This window comes from Gobio gobio, assembly GCF_949357685.1.
Source record: "Gobio gobio genome assembly, chromosome: 9".
Taxonomy (NCBI): Eukaryota; Metazoa; Chordata; class Actinopteri; order Cypriniformes; family Gobionidae; genus Gobio; species Gobio gobio.
Window position 1 is genome coordinate 49,923,480 of NC_137115.1, and position 18,777 is coordinate 49,942,256.

The 18,777-nt window shown below is 38.7% G+C and overlaps 1 protein-coding gene across 1 annotated transcript in view; it reads left to right on the forward strand.

The window, feature by feature from the left end:
* The window catches only part of luzp2 (leucine zipper protein 2), a 299,582-nt gene that overhangs the window by 222,221 nt on the left and 58,584 nt on the right, over nt 1-18,777 (forward strand). Inside the window, exon 4 of the mRNA XM_079825036.1 lies at nt 10,645-10,756. Within this exon, the coding sequence (XP_079681162.1) occupies nt 10,645-10,756 (112 nt within the window). The remainder of the gene's footprint in view (nt 1-10,644; nt 10,757-18,777) is intronic.

Here is an 18,777-nt window from a genome sequence, read left to right on the forward strand (position 1 = left end):
TTCTGTTTACGCCAAATTCTGACTCTACCATCTGAATGTCTCAACAGAAATCGAGACTCATCAGACCAGGCAACATTTTTCCAGTCTCCAACTGTCCAATTTTGGTGAGCTCGTGCAAATTGTAGCCTCTTTTTCCTATTTGTAGTGGAGATGAGTGGTACCCGGTGGGGTCTTCTGCTGTTGTAGCCCATCCGCCTCAAGGTTATGCATGTTGTGGCTTCACAAATGCTTTGCTGCATACCTCGATTGTAACGAGTGGTTATTTCAGTCAAAGTTGCTCTTCTATCAGCTTGAATCAGTCGGCCCATTCTCCTCTGACCTCTAGCATCAACAAGGCATTTTCGCCCACAGGACTGGCTCATACTGAGGGCCCTATCTTGCACCCAGCGCAATTGACTTTGTACACCGACGCATGTGTCATTCCTATTTTGCACCCGCGCAAAGCGCGCTTTTCCCTCCACAGAAGCACGTCGCTAAACTAGTGAATGCACTTGCGCTCCCTGGGCGGTTCAGCGCAAAAAAGGAGGCGTGTTCCGGCGCAAACAATCCCTGGTGCTATTTTGCTGTTTCATTAAACAATTGCGCCACTGACCAGAAAAAACCTAGTCTAAAGTCAGTGGCGCGTTGCGCGTTGTTCATTATGCTATTTTAAGGGCGCATGCTTGACCATAATGTATAGCGTGCACAACGCGCATACACTTTGCTCATGTAATCTACACAGATGCAAGTTATTTTTGCAAATCATAAATTGTTACACTAAAAAAATATTAACACATGAGATATCTTCATCTTCATCCGTCATATGACGGAAATCATTGTGGTGTGCCACGAAGATGTGAAAAAATAGGCATAAATCTAGCTTACAAATGATTCAGGCTAATTGTAATAATTAAGGATAAGACCTGTTTGCCCAATAGTGGCAAGACATATATGTATATAAGGACATCTGACAAATTGGTTTGTCCGTCAAGAACCACAAAAATCGACTGAAAAACTGAAAAAACTGAAAGACTGAAAAAAAAAAAGACTGAAATCACCTTTACCATAATGTACAACATTACAACTTCACTTCTCTGTCTTTCACTGCTCTTAAAAGAACATCAGTCTCCTCGGCTGTGAACCGCTCCTGGCGTGCGCCTGGTAAATACGCCATAATAATAGCAATCCATAATGGAACTTGCGCACCTGCTTTTAAAGGGAATGTTGGATGACGCTCGGATTGGTTTATTCACGTTACGCCCAAACCACACCTATGAATAATGAAGCTACTTCAGACCAACCCATTTTAGATTTGCGCCGGGCGCAAGAGCCATTTATCCCGCCGGGAAAATAGCAACAGCGCCGAGACCCGCCCACAAAGTTACTTGCGCTTCGCGTTTTGACACTTGCGTTTCAGATCGTTAAAATAGGGCCCTGAATGTTTTTCCCTTTTCACACCATTCTTTGTAAACCCTAGAAATGGTTGTGCGTGAAAATCCCAGTAACTGAGCAGATTGTGAAATACTCAGACCGGCCCGTCTGGCACCAACAACCATGCCACGCTCAAAATTGCTTAAATCACCTTTCTTTCCCATTCTGACATTCAGTTTGGAGTTCAGGAGATTGTCTTGACCAGGACCACACCCCTAAATGCATTGAAGCAACTGCCATGTGATTGGTTGATTAGATAATTGCATTAATGAGAAATTGAACAGGTGTTCCTAATAATCCTTTAGGTGAGTGTATATTCACATGTGAGTTGGTTTTTGATGCGTTTGGCTTTGCGCACTATTATCCTGGTCATAATATAAACTGTATTGTGCTTGTGAAAAGCATGTAACCAGCTAGGGCTGAATGGCTTTCTCTGTTTATTTCCTCCCTGTGCCATTGAATTCTTTCTTTTTGCATGCATTTGTACGAGCTGTTCCATATTTATTTGCATTCTGCAACTTGTGGAAGGGGTTTATGCAGATGAATAGACTAGAAAGTGAGGAATTTAGATGGACAGTTGCCATTTTTTTTATTTCCATTATTACTGTACCTTTACAGTATTTGTCTATGGCCACAGTGATTGCTGCCAGTTGCTTGCTGTCACATTTATCTTGTTCAAAGAATGACAGCGCATAAGGACTTGATATTCAAGCAAACGGTTTGCATATGACATCCCTGCACACAGCACTGCAGCTCGTTTAAAAGGAGTGATGCTGCTTTCCCCAGCAATTTTTCATTTAGTGCTTCCCTTTTTATCTCTCTTTTCTCCTCCTTTTTGTTCTCATTCATATTTAATGCAAAATTGACATAACCAAGAATTTCAAAGCATGCAGAAAATATATAGAGGACACAGCCGAACCGGATGTTTAGTCGCAGATGTTTGGTCATAATGCTCAGCAGCTGCAGGATGCATTCGTCTCTGTTTGAGTGCAGCAACTAAAGTATTTAAAAATGCAGTACAGAAGTTATTTATTCTCTATTGTATTTGCAAGTAAAAACTATAAACAGCATAATCTTTTAGGTAAGGTCCTATATGTGCATATACTGTTTTTGAAAGTGAGTGTGATAGCTCGTCTTTGTCTAGTTTTATAATATATATAAAAAATGTATATATAGTGTTGTCACAGTTGTTACTGACATTTTAATGTGATGATACCAGCATTTGCCTCTAGCATTTTGAGCGCTGTTGAACGGATTGGCCAATGTGTTCACGCGCTCAACATATATGTCTGTGATTGGCTACAATGATCAACACTTCAGAAACATGTTAGGGATGTAACGCCTGGAGTGTTCGGAGAGGAGCATCAAAGATGTCAATTAAAGGATTAGTTCACTTTTGAATAAACTTTTACTGATACTCACCCCCATGTCATCCAAGATGTCCATGTCTTTCTTTCTGCAGTCAAAAAGAAATTAAGGTTCTTGATGAAAACATTCCCGAATATTTCTCCATATAATGGACTTCAGTGGGATTCAAACGGTTCAAGGTCCAAATGACAGTTTCAGTGCAGCTTCAAAGGGCTTTAAACGATACCAGACAATGAATAAGGGTCTTATCTAGCGAAACGATCAGTTTCTGCGAGAAACCGAGCAGTATTTATGCTATTATTTTACCTCTTAACAGACGAACGTGATCATCTCTGAGCTCCGCCATAACTTCCGCTAAGTGAGGTCAAAATATGAGCGTGGTCATAGAAGTATACGTAGATGCCTCATTAGCGCCAGCACGGATCAGTAGAATGAGGCATCTACGATTGATGTATCTATGACCACGCTCGTATTTTGGACCTTGAACCGTTTGGAGCCCATTGCCCAAGTCCATTATATGGAGAAAAATCCTGGAATGTTTTCATCAAAAACCTTAATTTATTTTCGATTGAAGAAAGAAAGACATGGACATCTTGGATGACATGGGGGGTGAGTAAATTATCAGCAAAAGTTTATTTAAATGTGAACTAACCCTTTAACAACTTGTTTTAGAAGCGTGTAGCCAGTCACAGACATATATGTTGAGCGTGTGAACACAATGGCCAATCAGAGGTGTTTAAGAATCCGTTCAACTCTCAAGATGCTAGAGGGAAATGCTGGTATCATTTTTAAAATGTCAGTACCGAAGTCGGTACTTTTGACTACACTTATATACACAAGTGTAGTCAAAAGTACAGACTTCGATACTGACATTTTAAAAATGATACCAGCATTTCCCTCTAGCATCCCTCTACCCTCTAGCATTTTTATATATACATGACTAGTCTACTTTCTGCATATAATATGGAAATATGGATTAACGTGTAAAAAAGAATTGTAACAGTGCTGCATTTTTGTTCACTTCCTGAGGCTACGCTAATGGGGTTTTTGAACAAATATATTTATGGTTACAGGTTTTAAATGCTAAGTGTATTTAACTGATTCTTATAAACCACACAGTATTGTCCAAAATTCATTTTTAATCACCCTACAAGTTTGATTAAGCCATCAAAAAATGAGGAAAATATTTTATATTTTTAAATATGTTAAATATGAGGAAAGAACAAAACACTAGACTTAGTTAAGCTATTTATCTGACAATTATTTGGCAAAAAATGGATAAACTACATCTACAGGTTTCAGTTTACTATGCAAAATGAAAAGCTCACAGGAAACATAATACATTGACTACAACATAATCAGTTATTAATATTTTACTGGTTCTCTCTTGTTTTTGCATGTGTTCGTAATTTGTTTGTATGACAGCATGGAAAAAAATTCTGTCTGCTCATTGCGTTGCATCACAATTAAAACATTTATGCACAATTCTGCATTATACTTACAAAATATTTTAATATATTTCTCTCTCTCTCTCTCTCTCTCTCTCTCTCTCTCTCTCTGTAAATACAATCCATACAATGCCTCTAATATTCAGGGTGCTATGATTTCTTTATGGGATTATATCATTCTGAAAGCACGTAAAATTGCATTGTAAAGCCGTTAGCTTTACAGGAAACGTTCAGTCCAACGGTGGCTAATGGAAGATGAGGAGCGATGGGTCCTGCCTTGTTGGCTAAAGCCCAGTCACACTCCATCTGATCTTTTACCTCAGCAAAGGCCTATACATCCATACTCAGCTGTAGCAGCAGATTGTGCGCTGGACTTGTGAAACTCAGCACTTTCCACTTTAATGACCAGGGCTCAGCACTTCTTCATTACAGGGGAAGATCAGTTTCATATAATTCAAAGTCGAGCACAGAAGCGTTCTGGGTGGGTAGGGAGGTTCTGTCTAATGAGGCTGCGTGTGTATATGGTTGTTTCTCTGCCTGTCGTGTGCTGTTATTCAAAGCTCCCTTCATCCCGAACAATCAGTTTTCCAGACAGCATCACCATTCATGTGTGCAGATTGTTTCTGGCAGATCCTTACAGCTAACCACCTTTTCTTCAAGAAGGATTGTGGTTTATCGTCAGCCTTCACATGGTGTGGCTTTAATCAGAATTATGCGATCGCTGGCAATGAGGAGCTGTAGAGTGCAGCGTGCGATAAGTCTGTTTGTCTGACAGCCTGATTCTCATTAGAACACTTTCTGCGCTCTCTCTCGTATGAGAGCCTGCCAAAACAGCTGTGTCAAAAGAGGTCACAGCATAATTATCAACCCGTGATAGTAATGACCAATTTATTCCTCATATTCCTAACTCTGTGGTTATCTGTACCGTTGTGACGATGAAGCTGTTCGTTTGTTGAGGCAAAGGGGGTCGATAATATCGGGACAAAGTTATCTGTTAGCTTTTCCGGTCCTCAAATGGCAGCTGACACAGGGAGCATGTGAATTGTAAAAACGGTCTTCTTTGCCCCTTTTAAATGCTGCTGGTGAATTTACCCTTGTGAAAACTTTAAAGGGTTAGTTCACCCAAAAATGAAAATTCTGTGATTAATTACTTACCCTCATGTCGTTCGACACCCGTAAGACCTCCGTTCATCTTCAGAACACAAATGAAGATATCTTAGTTGAAATCTGATGGCTCTGAAAGGCCTCCATTGGCACAACGCACGGTTCACTCTCAAGACCCTTAAAAGGTACTAAAGACGTCGTTACAAAGTCCATCTCACTACAGTGGTTCTACAATAACTTTATGAATCGGCGAGAATAGTTTTTGTGCGCAAAAAAACCCCCTAAATAACGACTTATATAGTGATGACGATTTCAAAACACGGCATCATGAAGCTTCGAAGCGTTATGAATCAGTGAGTCGAATAATGATTCGGATCGCGTGTCAAACCGCCAAACTGCTGAAATTTGGCTATCCAAAATGCTGAATCGACTCACTGATTCATAACGCTTCGAAGCTTCATGATGCCATGTTTTGAAATCGTCATCACTATATAAGTCGTTATTTAGGGGTTATTCATGTGCATCTTTTTAACATTCAACATTCCTTTTTAAATGGTGAAAAACAAATATGGACTTGTCCACATTCAACCATTTCATACAGTCAGTCCTTCCAGAAAAATGCTGCTTTTTTTGTGATTGTTGCGGGCAAAAATCCTTGACTATGCGGCAAAAAATGCGAAGGAAAATGCGGGATATTTATGCAATTTTATGCGATGAAGTTGCGGGAACTTGCAAAAATTGCGGTTTGATGAAAAAGAGAAAAAAAAGCAGAAAGTGCTGGGAATATTTAAGTTCTCATCTTGTTTTATTGAAGAGCTTCATAAACACATGGCTCAAATTTACAAAACATTGAGTCAAACAAGTTCTGTAGCTTTACAAAAGGACAAACCTACAACTTCTGAAAAAATGAATAAATAACTTCCTGTTTTACAGAGGTAGCTATACAAAACAGACATTTGAGTGCTTCCAATGCACAAAGTGCAATCTCTTAAAGGGTTAGTTCACCCAAAAATGAAAATTCTGTCATTAATGACTTCCCCTCATGTCGTTCGACACCCGTAAGACCTCCGTTCATCTTCGGAACACGGAGGAGTAAAAACTCTGGTTATAAAAATACCTGTGTACGTGTGGACTAGGCCTTAGTTGAAATCTGATGGCTCAGAAAGGCCTCCATTGCACAATGCACTGTGCACTCTCAAGACTCATAAAAGGTACTAAAGATGTCGTTACAAAGTCCATCTCACTACAGTGGTTCTACAATAACTTTATGAAGCGACGAGAATAGTTTTTGTGCGCAAAAAAACCTAAATAACAACTTGTATAGTGATGACCGATTTCAAAAAACAGCATCATGAAGCTTCGAAGCGTTGTGAATCAGCGAGTCGATTCATGATTCGGATCGCGTGTCAAACTGCTGAAATATGTGACTTTGGCGATCCAAACCGCTGAATCGACTCACTGATTCATAACGCTTCGAAGCTTCATGATGCTGTGTTTTGAAATCGGTCACCACATCGGGAAACTGCTTTGCGCGGCCTTTCGCTGTTTTTTTTGCTGGCAAATGGGAATTTGCGTGCTTCATCATGGTTTCATCGATATCTATGGTTTCACCACGGGGTTTGCAGCTTTTCGATGACGTTCGCGTCGGGTAATTACGTCACTTCAAAACGTTCCCATGGCAATAGGGGGAAATGGCGGCTCTTGTGTGAAGTAAAACGAACATTTTTCAACTTTCTGCTAATATATATGACTTGTGCAACGAAAATGCGGGGATTATGAAATCATGCTAGCCCCGCATATTTTGCACGCGGATGCAAAATTTGCAATGAATCATGTGTAGGTGCTGGTGATGATTTCTTCAGTTCAAAAAAATGAGGAACGACATGTTTTTGTGAAATTTAGTGGAGTAAAAAGTATGATATTATACTTTGGAATGTAATAAAAGTTGCAGCCCACCACCGAAAGTCAGCATGTAACTAGTGCTGCATGATATACCGGTACTAGAAAGGTATCGCGATACCCTGCTATTAAAAACGGTTTGATATGAAATTGTATTAGTACCGGTACTTTAAGAATGACAGCACTCTAATAATAGCAGCACTTTTTAAAATGAAACATGGTTTAAAATTAAAACAATCCTCGTCTACACTGGCGTTTCCATCACGTTTCAGAAATCATCTGTCTACACTGCACGACCGAAAACGCATGTCACATGACCGTTCATGCACACTGGGCATGCACAAGCATGCATTATTATACAATACAGCGTTTAACCGCTCAACGGCTGCTAAAAAGGGCCACAAAGTCAGCAAAGCATGCAGTTCCGCCTCCGTGTTATTATCTTTGGCTGGTTGTGACAAGTTGCCCCGCCCTCATGGCAATAAACACGTCATCAGGGAAGAAAGCAGATGTTGTTACAAGAGGGAAGGAACGTTATTATAATTAAAGATTATGAGGCCACATGGATTTTTAAATAATAGTGATGATGAGCACGGATAAATTCCATAACACCGTTTTGGCTGAATGACCGTCAATGAAGAGAAAGATGCTTCTTACTGCCAGATATTGTAGTTGCATGATTTACCAGCAGGGGCTAACTGGGTCACACTTACCAGCAAAGCCTTGACCCAGCCAGACTCTATTATTGACCTCTCATTGATCTGACCTAGATGAGCCCAACTCCATTGAAATCTAGTAGAGAGAGCACAATATATTTTTTATCTCTATCTGTCTCTTCCAGCCCACACCCGTGATCAGTTTCACAGACATCACACTGTGGGAGTTTTATAGGCATGAAGCCTTCCAGCATGATTTATTTATTTCACAGGTGTTGCTTTCCTATCATGGAGATTAGTATGACTGTGCTTTGGTTTCCCTGACATAAAGGTTCCTCTATAGCAGCACGGGATGCTTTGGCAAAGAGCCCTTTGTTGAAAGCATTTGACTGCACTCTACATAACTTATTTATGATTTGTATTTGGGACGATGACAAAAGAAAATCACGGCACATTATATTTATTTATCTTTTTTTTGTGCTATGCATAGCTGTGTCTGCCTTTTTGGGTTGGCAAAGTGTTGAAATTCTGACAAGTACGGTATAAATATGTATATGTGTGTATTTATGTGGGTGAGGTTGGATATTTTGTAGCTTAGCAGATACAGCTCAAGGTTTGACTGGTTAGCAATGGCCCCTGCTGGTAAATATTGTCATATTTAATGTACTTCAATAGCATTTTATGTACACCAGTGTTCAAAGTACAGTAACACTTTAGTGTTGGGTTCAGTTCTCGCTAGTTGCTTATTAACATGGATATTGGCTGTTTTTTAGTACTTATAAAGCACATATTAAATTAATGCCTTATTCTGCATGACCTTATTCTACATCCCTTAATCCTACCCAATACCTAAACTTAAACGCTACAAAAATTTCCTTACTATCTAATAATAAGCAGTAAATTAAAGTTGTACACTGTAAAAAAAAAAAGTCTGTAAAAATAGGGCACAATGTACTGTATAAATATGAAGGAATTTTGCTTATTGGTTTTTTACACATTGCATTAGTTTGTGTTTTAAGGGTTAACAGAAATTTCCATTAAATTACTGGATAATGTCCTCGCAGAAGGTTACCACTATGTAAAAAATAAAAAAATAAAATGAACTGGTAATTTTCTGCAACATTATCCAGTAATTTTACGGAAATTTCCGTTAACCCTTAAAACACAAGCTAATGCAATGTGTAATTCAAAATACAGGTAAAACACCTGTAAAAAAAAAAAACAATACACAAAATTCCTTATAATATTTAAACAGTTTTTATACAGACTTTTTTTTTTACAGTGCAGTACGTTTTCCGTTTTTATTTTTTACAGTGTAGTTAATAATTAATACATATTTCCCATACTGAAGTGTTACCGTTTTTTTTTAAATAAGAAATTCATACCTTTATTCAGCAAGGACACATTAAATACTTCTAGCCTGGCTCCGCCATCCTACGTTCTTCCTCTCAATTTTCATTTTCCTTCAGTTCTCCGTCTGGGATTGCGGTATATTCTCTGGTTTTCTCCGGTCAAATTTTAACCGGTCCACTCAGTGAACAAAGGGAGTGGCTGAGAACGATGACGTTGATGTCGTGTGCTAGTTTGAGATGACATGCGTCACGACCAAACGTTAGCAATTGGTTATGGCAGATCCAGAGTGGCTCTGGGCAGATCCAATAGTTTTAAACTTCAACTTAGTACCCGCCTTCAAGGAAGTGAACGCTTGTCAATGGAGGGTGGCCAGACTCCCTGTACAAATGAAATGAGCTAGAGTCTGGTAGGACCAGGCTACAATACTTCTACAGCATTTATTAATCTTAGTGAATGTTAGTTTCAATACTGTACATTATTAAAATCCAAAGTTTTATCTGTTAACATTAGTAAAAGCACTGTGAACTAACAAGAACATGAATATGTTTATTAACTAACATCAACAAAGATTAAAGGTGCTGTATGTAATTTTTTGACCGTACTAAAGCACAAAAATACCATCATATTTTTGCAGATATTTAAATTCACATACTCGTTTCTCTGAAAAACAACGCTACAGCCAGTCATCCTTCTTTGAAATGTGCGTTCTGTGTAGGAATGTCTGTTTTTGTTTTGCTCTGTGTGATCCCGCCCACTGCCAGTTTACCCAATAGTATTGCGACACCCCGGGTTGCCAGTTGATGGAGAAAACAGCGTATTGCTGCCATGGAAGCCAGCAAACAAACTGGATCAGAGATCGCAGATTCTACCCAACCTAAAAAGCCTCGGCATCCATATAAAAGTCTCTGTGAGCGGGAGCATTTTAAAATGTAAGTTCTTCCATCGTCAATTGCGCTCGCTCCTGTTGCATAACATCAATCTGGCAACCCGCATAAGCGCCGAGTACAAGGAAGCGGGGGAAACTGCAGTACCCACTTCCACCACTAGCTGTCAATATCACATACTGCACCTTTAATAATTGCTGTGAAAAATGTCTGGCTCATTGTTAGTTAATGCATTAACTAATGTTAACAAATTAGACCTTATTGTAAAGTGTTACCGAAAGGCTTTTAAAACTCTTTGTCTGCTGCCTTAGACGTCAAGACATCCTGAAACGGACTCTGACGTGACTTTGAGGCGAGGTCACACACTTTTTCAGGATTTTCGTGATGTTTTCTTGAGTTCATCATCCACTCACAATGGCTTCAAATCCTTCAGGCTGCTGTAACCTGCCGTGCAGAATGAATTTGCCAGGCATGCCATAGATTTAAAGAAGTCATCTTTCTATTTCTTTTCTCTTCCTGTAGCTATGAGGGGCTGGAGAAGAAGCTGAAAGAGGTTTTCACAGAGAGGACAGGAATTTTACGACAACTCTCCAAAACATCAAAGGAGCTGGACAGCATCAAGGGGAACCTGCAGGTAAAACTCTCTCCTGCATCCACAGTGTGATGATGGGAAAGTTCAAGTGATTTGTGTTCCTTTGAATATGTAAATAATCCATATTAGAGCGTTGTCGTTACATGATTTAATGCCTGCAGATGGAGGGAGATTAGTGAGAGAGGTGTCTCGTTTAATTTCCAAACTCTTTGTGGCTACTCATAAGGTTTTGCACTAGCTTCTACTCAGATCATAGTCTGTTCTTATAATGTGTTGCTTTGTATTTTATGTTCTGTTGACATTTTAACTTTATGCCATTTTCAGGTGTAAACATTTTCTATAAAGAAATATTTAATTATTTAGGCCAGAAGTTTGTCTCTTTTATGTCTATTTTTTATACATTTCTTATGCATTTTTGTGTTCTTGTAAATATTTCTGACTTTACACAGACTTAAAACAAAAAGAACATAACATTTATTTGAAAACATACAGTAGTTACTATAATTTCTAGTAGGTAAAAGGGTAAAAAGATTCAATAGTTAACATTGCATTAATGCATTAAAGGTCCCATGGCATGACATTTTCATTTTATGAGGTTTTTTAACATTAATATGAGTTCCCCTAGCCTGTATATGGTCCCCAAGAGGCTAGACATTTCGATAGGTGTAAACCGAGTTCTGGGTGTCCTGCTCTGCCTTTGAGAAAATGAGAGCTCAGACGAGCCGATCTGGAATCTTCCTTGTATGTCGTCATATGGGGAACGGTTACCTCCCCTTCCTCTGCTTTGCCCGCCCAGAGAATTTGGAGAAAATGGATTCCGTTTCGCAATGTCAGCACAGGCTTTACAAACAGACTTTTACCATATGGACAGACTTTTTTACCAAACAGTGAGTAACAGTGTTCATTAATGCCTGATCTGTGATCAGTGATTTCTGATGTGTAGCTAATCATTCAAGTTCACGCAGACTTTCTAAATCGTTTAATACTGTCAGTCTCGCCGTTGGCCGTCTTGATGCCCTATGCGTAATGCATCAGTGAATCAAGCCAGTGACTAAAACGATCAACTTCACATCGTTTCTGTTAGTAGCATGAAACAAATCTGTTATTTAAATTGTGTTAAACTACAGAGAGCGATCAAAGAACACACTCTTTATCCTTTATCCTAATGTTCGGAGCTGTCAATCACACATTGCGAGTATATCTGCACCCAAACTGCCGTTATAACGAATGACGCTGCACAACGAAGCTCTTATGGTGCGTTCACACCAGACGAAAATGAGGCGATTCGCGCGTGTGATTTACATGTTAAGTCAATGCAGAGACGCGAATTGGCAATCTGCGGCACGATTCGTGCGAATGTGGCGACGCAAATGATGCGAATTGAGCGTTTTGAACGCTCAAGTTGAAAAATCTGAACTTTGGCGGATATTCGCGCCGCGGTAACCAATCAGGAGCTTGCTCTAGTAGTGACAACAATGAGGAGAAAATCTGTATATTAATATCTGGTTCAGACAAGGGTGGACAAAGTACACAACTCCATTTCTCGAGTGAAAGTAAAAGTACTACTGGTCAAATATTACTCTGTTACAAGTGAAAGTTGTTAAAAACTATTTTTACTTAAGTAAAAGTACAGAAGTACTTGCTTTTAAAAGTACTTAAGTATCAAAAGTAAATTTCCTTTTTTATGTCAATGCATTATTTTATTGTTGCATTGTTGTATAAATGCACGCTATGCCATGGTGGTTTAAGCCAGTCTGTGATGCTCCATACGACCACCTTGAACTAATTTAAATACTTCAAAGTTACAAAGCTTTTTACAAAGCTGCTGTCACTTTAAGGCAGAATGCACAAATCCTACACACTGATACATATCCGATATTCCCCCAACTGTTTATGTGAATATTTTCCAAAATGAAAATTTTGACATTTTGTGTGTATTGGTCTGTTTAAGTGCGAAAAAACACACAAAAGAAAGCTCTATTCAGTACTCGTGCTCATCTCAGAGGCACAAAAACCAGACTGAGCTCATTCATCATGCTTTTTCAGATTCATCCATATGTCTTTGCTTCTCTTTCTCCCAGACATTTACATTTTGCAAAAAAAAAAAAAAACTTTTAAAGAAGAAAAAAAAATTCATCCACTGACTTGCAAAGCTGCCACAGAAACGACTTTTGACTTCGAGGACCTTGATAGAAATGTAGTGGAGTAAAAAGTACGATATTTGTCTTTCAAATGTAGTGAAGTTAAAGTAAAAGTTTCCCTGAAAAATAATACTTCAGTAAAGTACAGATACTCAAAAAGTGTACTTAAGTACAGTACTCAAGTAAATGTACTTCGTTACTGTCCACCTCTGGGTTCAGACAAGATGATTATCACTGTGATAACATTAAATGACATGAAACATAACCCATTCTCTTTTAAATGCAAGTTTATATTTGATCAATAATACAAAAGTATAAGTAAAAGGTATAATAAGCTATACATGAGATAAAGCAAACAATTCAGTCAAACATTCAAAGTCAGTGCTAGTCGGCTACAACGATAACGTAAAGTTATAGCCTAAAAATAAACAAGTAATGAAACTACACTTTGCCCTCAGCCTAAACGATTAACCAGGGAACAAATTATAGGCTATATTAAGGCTGCTCTCGCCGGGGTAAACAAGCACAGAGCGCCGCTGATCCACTGGAGCTCACAACTCTGAAAACGCCAGATAAAATGTTCAAATAGGCACTCTTTTTATAAATAAACCACAGATTTGAGCTTTAAACAACTACATTATCGCCTGAAAAAGTCTTAAAACTACGTTTTGTCACACATTAACAGTAGGTTTTAACAAAAAAGACGTGTAAACACAGCCCATGTCAGACATTTCTCAACGAGACGAGCCGGCTGGCAGAAGCCCCTCCCATGACCCGAATTCGCGTCTGTTGTGAAGTGAATGTCACGTTCGAATGAAGCGAGTAAACTCAAAATGTTCAAGCGTCCAACTTCGCGCGAATAGCGTGAATTATTCACGTAATTCACGTCCGGTGTGAACGCCACATTACTGTATTCATGTCGATGTCATGTTTGCTGTTAGTTGTGGCGAAAGCATTTTGTGAGAGAAAACCAATGACAAGATCACTGCATTCACGCGATCAACAGACTGTCTTTCTACCCAATGCTCATCACTGCAGCCTTTCATGTGATGGGAAAAGATCTAAAAATAATGCTGTAATCAACACTTTGACGATTCGTTCATCTCGACAGCTGTAATGGTTAAAAAAACTTAGTAAAAGTATTCGAGAGGGGTTCCACATGTTACAAAGTTCGTAGAATAAGGAGGAAGATGACAGGGTCGCGTGACTGGGACTCGTGTTTATTCAGAACTCTCAGATACAAACACAATAAACTCGCGCTCACAGCGCTCTCAACAACTCAGTACAATATAACTTTCTCAGCAATCTTTCTCCAGCTCTCCGCCTCTCTGGTCCACATGCAGTCCGTCTCTCTCTCTCTGGCAGTGCTTGCATGCAGACCTCGCTAAACCACGCCCCCCTCCGCTACATAATCTAATACTCATTTCAAATGCAAAGATGTCAGCCAATCACAACAGTGGGCATTTACACTGAAGTCTCACAGCAGAAACGCCCCTTGAAACAGAGCATTCAAGCCAGAGGGCTAATATCAAGATAGAAAAAATGCCTTTTATATCTAAATTATGACATTGTGTGATGTAAAAATCATACTAACAATATAAGCACCTCAGGAAACATTATAAAATAATAAAAAGATCCACGCCATGGGACCTTTAAGTTTTCTGCATTTATTATTCTAGATTAATATGAATTTATGAATGTAATATTGGTAATTGATATTGCATGATTGTATAAATTTTTTTGATTGATTTGATTGATAAAGTTTGATTGATTGACATTTTGGAGAAGAAATAAAAACAGAACAAACCACATACAATAAATGTTTAATTTATAGTTTCGGCTATATTAAGGAAATATGAATGGGTTTTTTTTATGACTTTGTAGTATTTGTGTCTCAAAAAAAGATTGATCTCAGCCTCAATTTTTAAAGACATAGTTCACAAAAAAAACGGACAATTCTGTCTTAATTTACTCACCCTCATGTCCTTCCTAACCTATATAACTTTTTTTCTTCTGTGGCTCACAAAAGAAGATTTGTTTTTTTTGTGTCAGTGATTTTATCCATGCAGTGGAAGTTCAGTATCACTTTGGTTTGGTCAAAATATATTTTGTATCCCACAGAAGAAAGAAAGTCATATATGTTTGGAACAACATGATGGTGAGCAAATGAATGTTCGTTTTTAGGTGTACTGTCCCTTTAAGCATGCAATGAGCAGTTGCTATCAAATATTCACAAGCTACAAATAAAGCATGTTTCTTGTACATTGCAATGTTTGTTAGCCAAAGTAGATGGGCAAACTTACTGGCTGAACTAACAATTGCAAATGAAAGCACACTATTACATACTGTTGCGTGAGCAAACGCCAAAAGCATAATTATCTGTTGGATTTTATTCTGTGAACAGGACTCAAGAAACCACTAAACCAATACGCAAAACACATAGTAATATTTAAATTACAGCAAAATACAAACAATAGTTAGCCTCCAAGCAGCTCTAAAAAACTAAGCTGCATTAGTAAACCTGGCAAGTGGACATGTAAAGCAGTGCTGGCACATATGGAGACAGATTAGCCACAAAGAGAATGCATTATTCCAGGCATCTGAGCCAGTCAATCAAATACTTGATTGCCTTGTCCAATGGCAGTCAACCAGGCACTGGTGCCTGAGAAAAAAACATACGCTCCAAATGCATTCAATCTAATTCATAGAGCGATTTATTGTTCTGCTGAAGTGCTTGGAGCGTTAATGGATAAGGACAATAGCGGCGTAAATAACACTGACAGAAGTAGTTTGAAAGAGCCTTTTTTTATATTGAGAAATATATCTATCACTGAAATGGGTCAGCATGGTTTTGATGCAGGTGTGTTTCTGTAAGGTCTGTTCATTGAAATGCAATGGGTCTCTCTTTCCTGCGATTCCTCCATGTGAATGCATAGCAATGGGCGAGTATAAGTGTAATGGTTTTTTTAGGATGTTGTGTGGCGTTTGTTGGGTATGTACAGAAGCCGCAGAACCCCTGGCCCTGTGCCGAGCCGCTAGATCCCCTGGAGGTTAAGTCCCAGATCTCCAGTGGATTTGTAAAACCATGATCAACTATGACCTTTTTTAGTGTGATCAATTATGTATATGTGACCAATTAACCTTTTTGTTGAGCAGATTTACTGTCCATACTGTTTATTCTTATAATGAGATCTCCCCAGAGTGCTGCTCATCATCATTAAACTTCGCCTGATGGAGCCTGTAGTCTTGGCAGGGCTTTGTGTGTTTGTGCCGGCACATTCCTGCCAGCTTGGCCTGCATAGACACTGCGATGCCAATCTCAATACAACTCAACAGCTGCACAGATGGTCTTCCCTTGACAAAGCTTTGCTGCTGTTAGACTCTGGGAACACAGAGCAGTCCGACTGGGGCGACAGAGCAATCGTGATGACCAATATGTTTAACGCCAAAGAAAGTCAAGTGCGGTGTTGTTGTTTTAATTGCTGCTGCCCCGTGATCAGTGTTGGAACTGACAAATGATATAATGCAATTGTGTTTCTAGATGATGTCAGTTAACTTCATCAATGACTGCATCTTTTTTGGGGAAATTATTTAAATTATTTAACTACTATTTATTTGCTGTCAGGGACTAGAAATAATATCCATCCATCCATCCATCCGAAATAGCATTGTGAATGCAGAAGTCTATATGACACATTCACCGCATTTTTTTATTCATTTTTTTATTTATCCATCCACCATCCATCCATCCGAAATAGCATTGTGAATGCAGAAGTCTATATGACACATTCAATGCATTTTTTTATTCATTTTGTATCCATCCACCCATCCATCCATCCATCCATCCATCCACCCATCCATCCATCTGAAATAGCGTTGTGAATGAAGAGGTGTATATGACACATTCACCACATTTTTTTAATTCATTTTTTCATTTATCCATCCACCCATCTATCCATCCATCCATCCGAAATAGCATTGTGAATGCAGAAGTCTATATGACACATTCAATGCATTTTTTTATTCATTTTGTATCCATCCATCCATCCATCCATCCATCCATCCATCCATCCACCCATCCACCCATCCATCCATCTGAAATAGTGTTGTGAATGCAGAGGTGTGTATGACACATTCACCACATTTTTTTAATTCATTTTTAAATTTATCCATCCATCCACCATCCATCCATCCAAAATAGCATTGTGAATGCAGAAGTCTATATGACACATTCAATGCATTTTTTAATTCATGTTTGTATCAATCCATCCATCCATCCACCCATCCATACATACATCCATCCGAAATAGCGTTGTGAATGCATAGGTCTATATGACACATTCAATGCAATTTTTAATTCATTTTTGTATTTATCCATCCATCCATCCATACATCCATCCATCCTAAATAGCGTTGTTACTGCATAGGTCTATATGACACATTCAATGCATTTTTTAATTCATTTTTGTATCCATCCATCCATCCATATCCATCCATCCATCCATCCATCCATCCATCCATCCATCCATCCATCCATCCATCCATCCATCCATCCATCCATCCATCCATCCATCCATCCACCCATCCACCCATCCATAATAGCGTTGTGGATGCAGAGGTGTATGACATATTCTACACATTTTTTAATTAATTTTTTCATTTATCCATCCATCCATCCATCCATCCATCCATCCATCCATCCATCCATCCATCCATCCATCCATCCATCCATCCATCCATCCATCCATCCATCCATCCATCCATCCATCCATCCATCCATCCATCCATCCATCCATCCATCCATCCATCCATCCATCCATCCATCCATCCATCCATCCATCCATCCATCCATCCATCCATCCATAATAGCGTTGTGGATGCAGAGGTGTATGACATATTCTACACATTTTTTTTATTCATTTTTTCATTTATCCATCCATCCACCCATCCATCCATCCATCCAAAATAGCGTTGTGGATGCAGAGGTGTATATGACACATTCTACACATTTTTATATAAATTTTTTTATTTATCCATCCGTCCACCCATCCAAACATACATACATTCAACCAACCAACCATCCATCCATCCATCTGAAATAGCGTTGTGGATGCAGACGTGTATATGATACATTTTTTTATTCATCTTTAAATTTATCCATCCATCCATGTTTCTGCCGGATCTATACTGGCAGCATTTCTCACAGTGTGCGTCAATGGCGTAGGAGCAAACCCACTATAATTTTAGAAATACAACTGTTATTGTGTCACGGAAGGTAATTTTAGGAGTTTTTTAGGTGAGAATGTAGTTGTTTAGCTGTCTCCTACTTATGTGATATTGCTCATATAGACAGTCTTGCCTTTTTCCCTTTAAGAAAAAAAAATCTGGCTATAGAAAAAACTATACTAAAAATAATAGTAATTGTTCATCTCTCTTTCATTGTGACATTTATACATTAAATAATATAATAAATGGTTTTAACTGATTATGTGATCCAGAGTACATGCCATATTTTACTACCCATCACATCCCATTACTTTTCTTTGACAGTGGATAAAAATGAAAAAATATTAATGCTCATAAACATCAGACTCTGTCAATGCACAATACTAGAAATGATCTGAATGCGCAAGGTTCAATACATGTTTCTTTCAAGGTTTTGCATTCCATTATGCATGGTGTATGCTGATTGAAGAAAATGGAAATGAGGCTATAATGAGAATTAGTCAGATTTCCTCCCTCTGATCTCGCTGATGTTTCTCTGAGGAGGGAAACAGATGCTTTGGAACTGCCCCACCAAAGCATCATCTCTCAAATTGGTAAAGCTCTGTTTACTGGGTTTCCCAGGCTTACTGGAAAAATCAGCACATAGGAGATTGTCATATCTTTAAAGATGAACAAATCTGACAGTGTCAGCGTCAT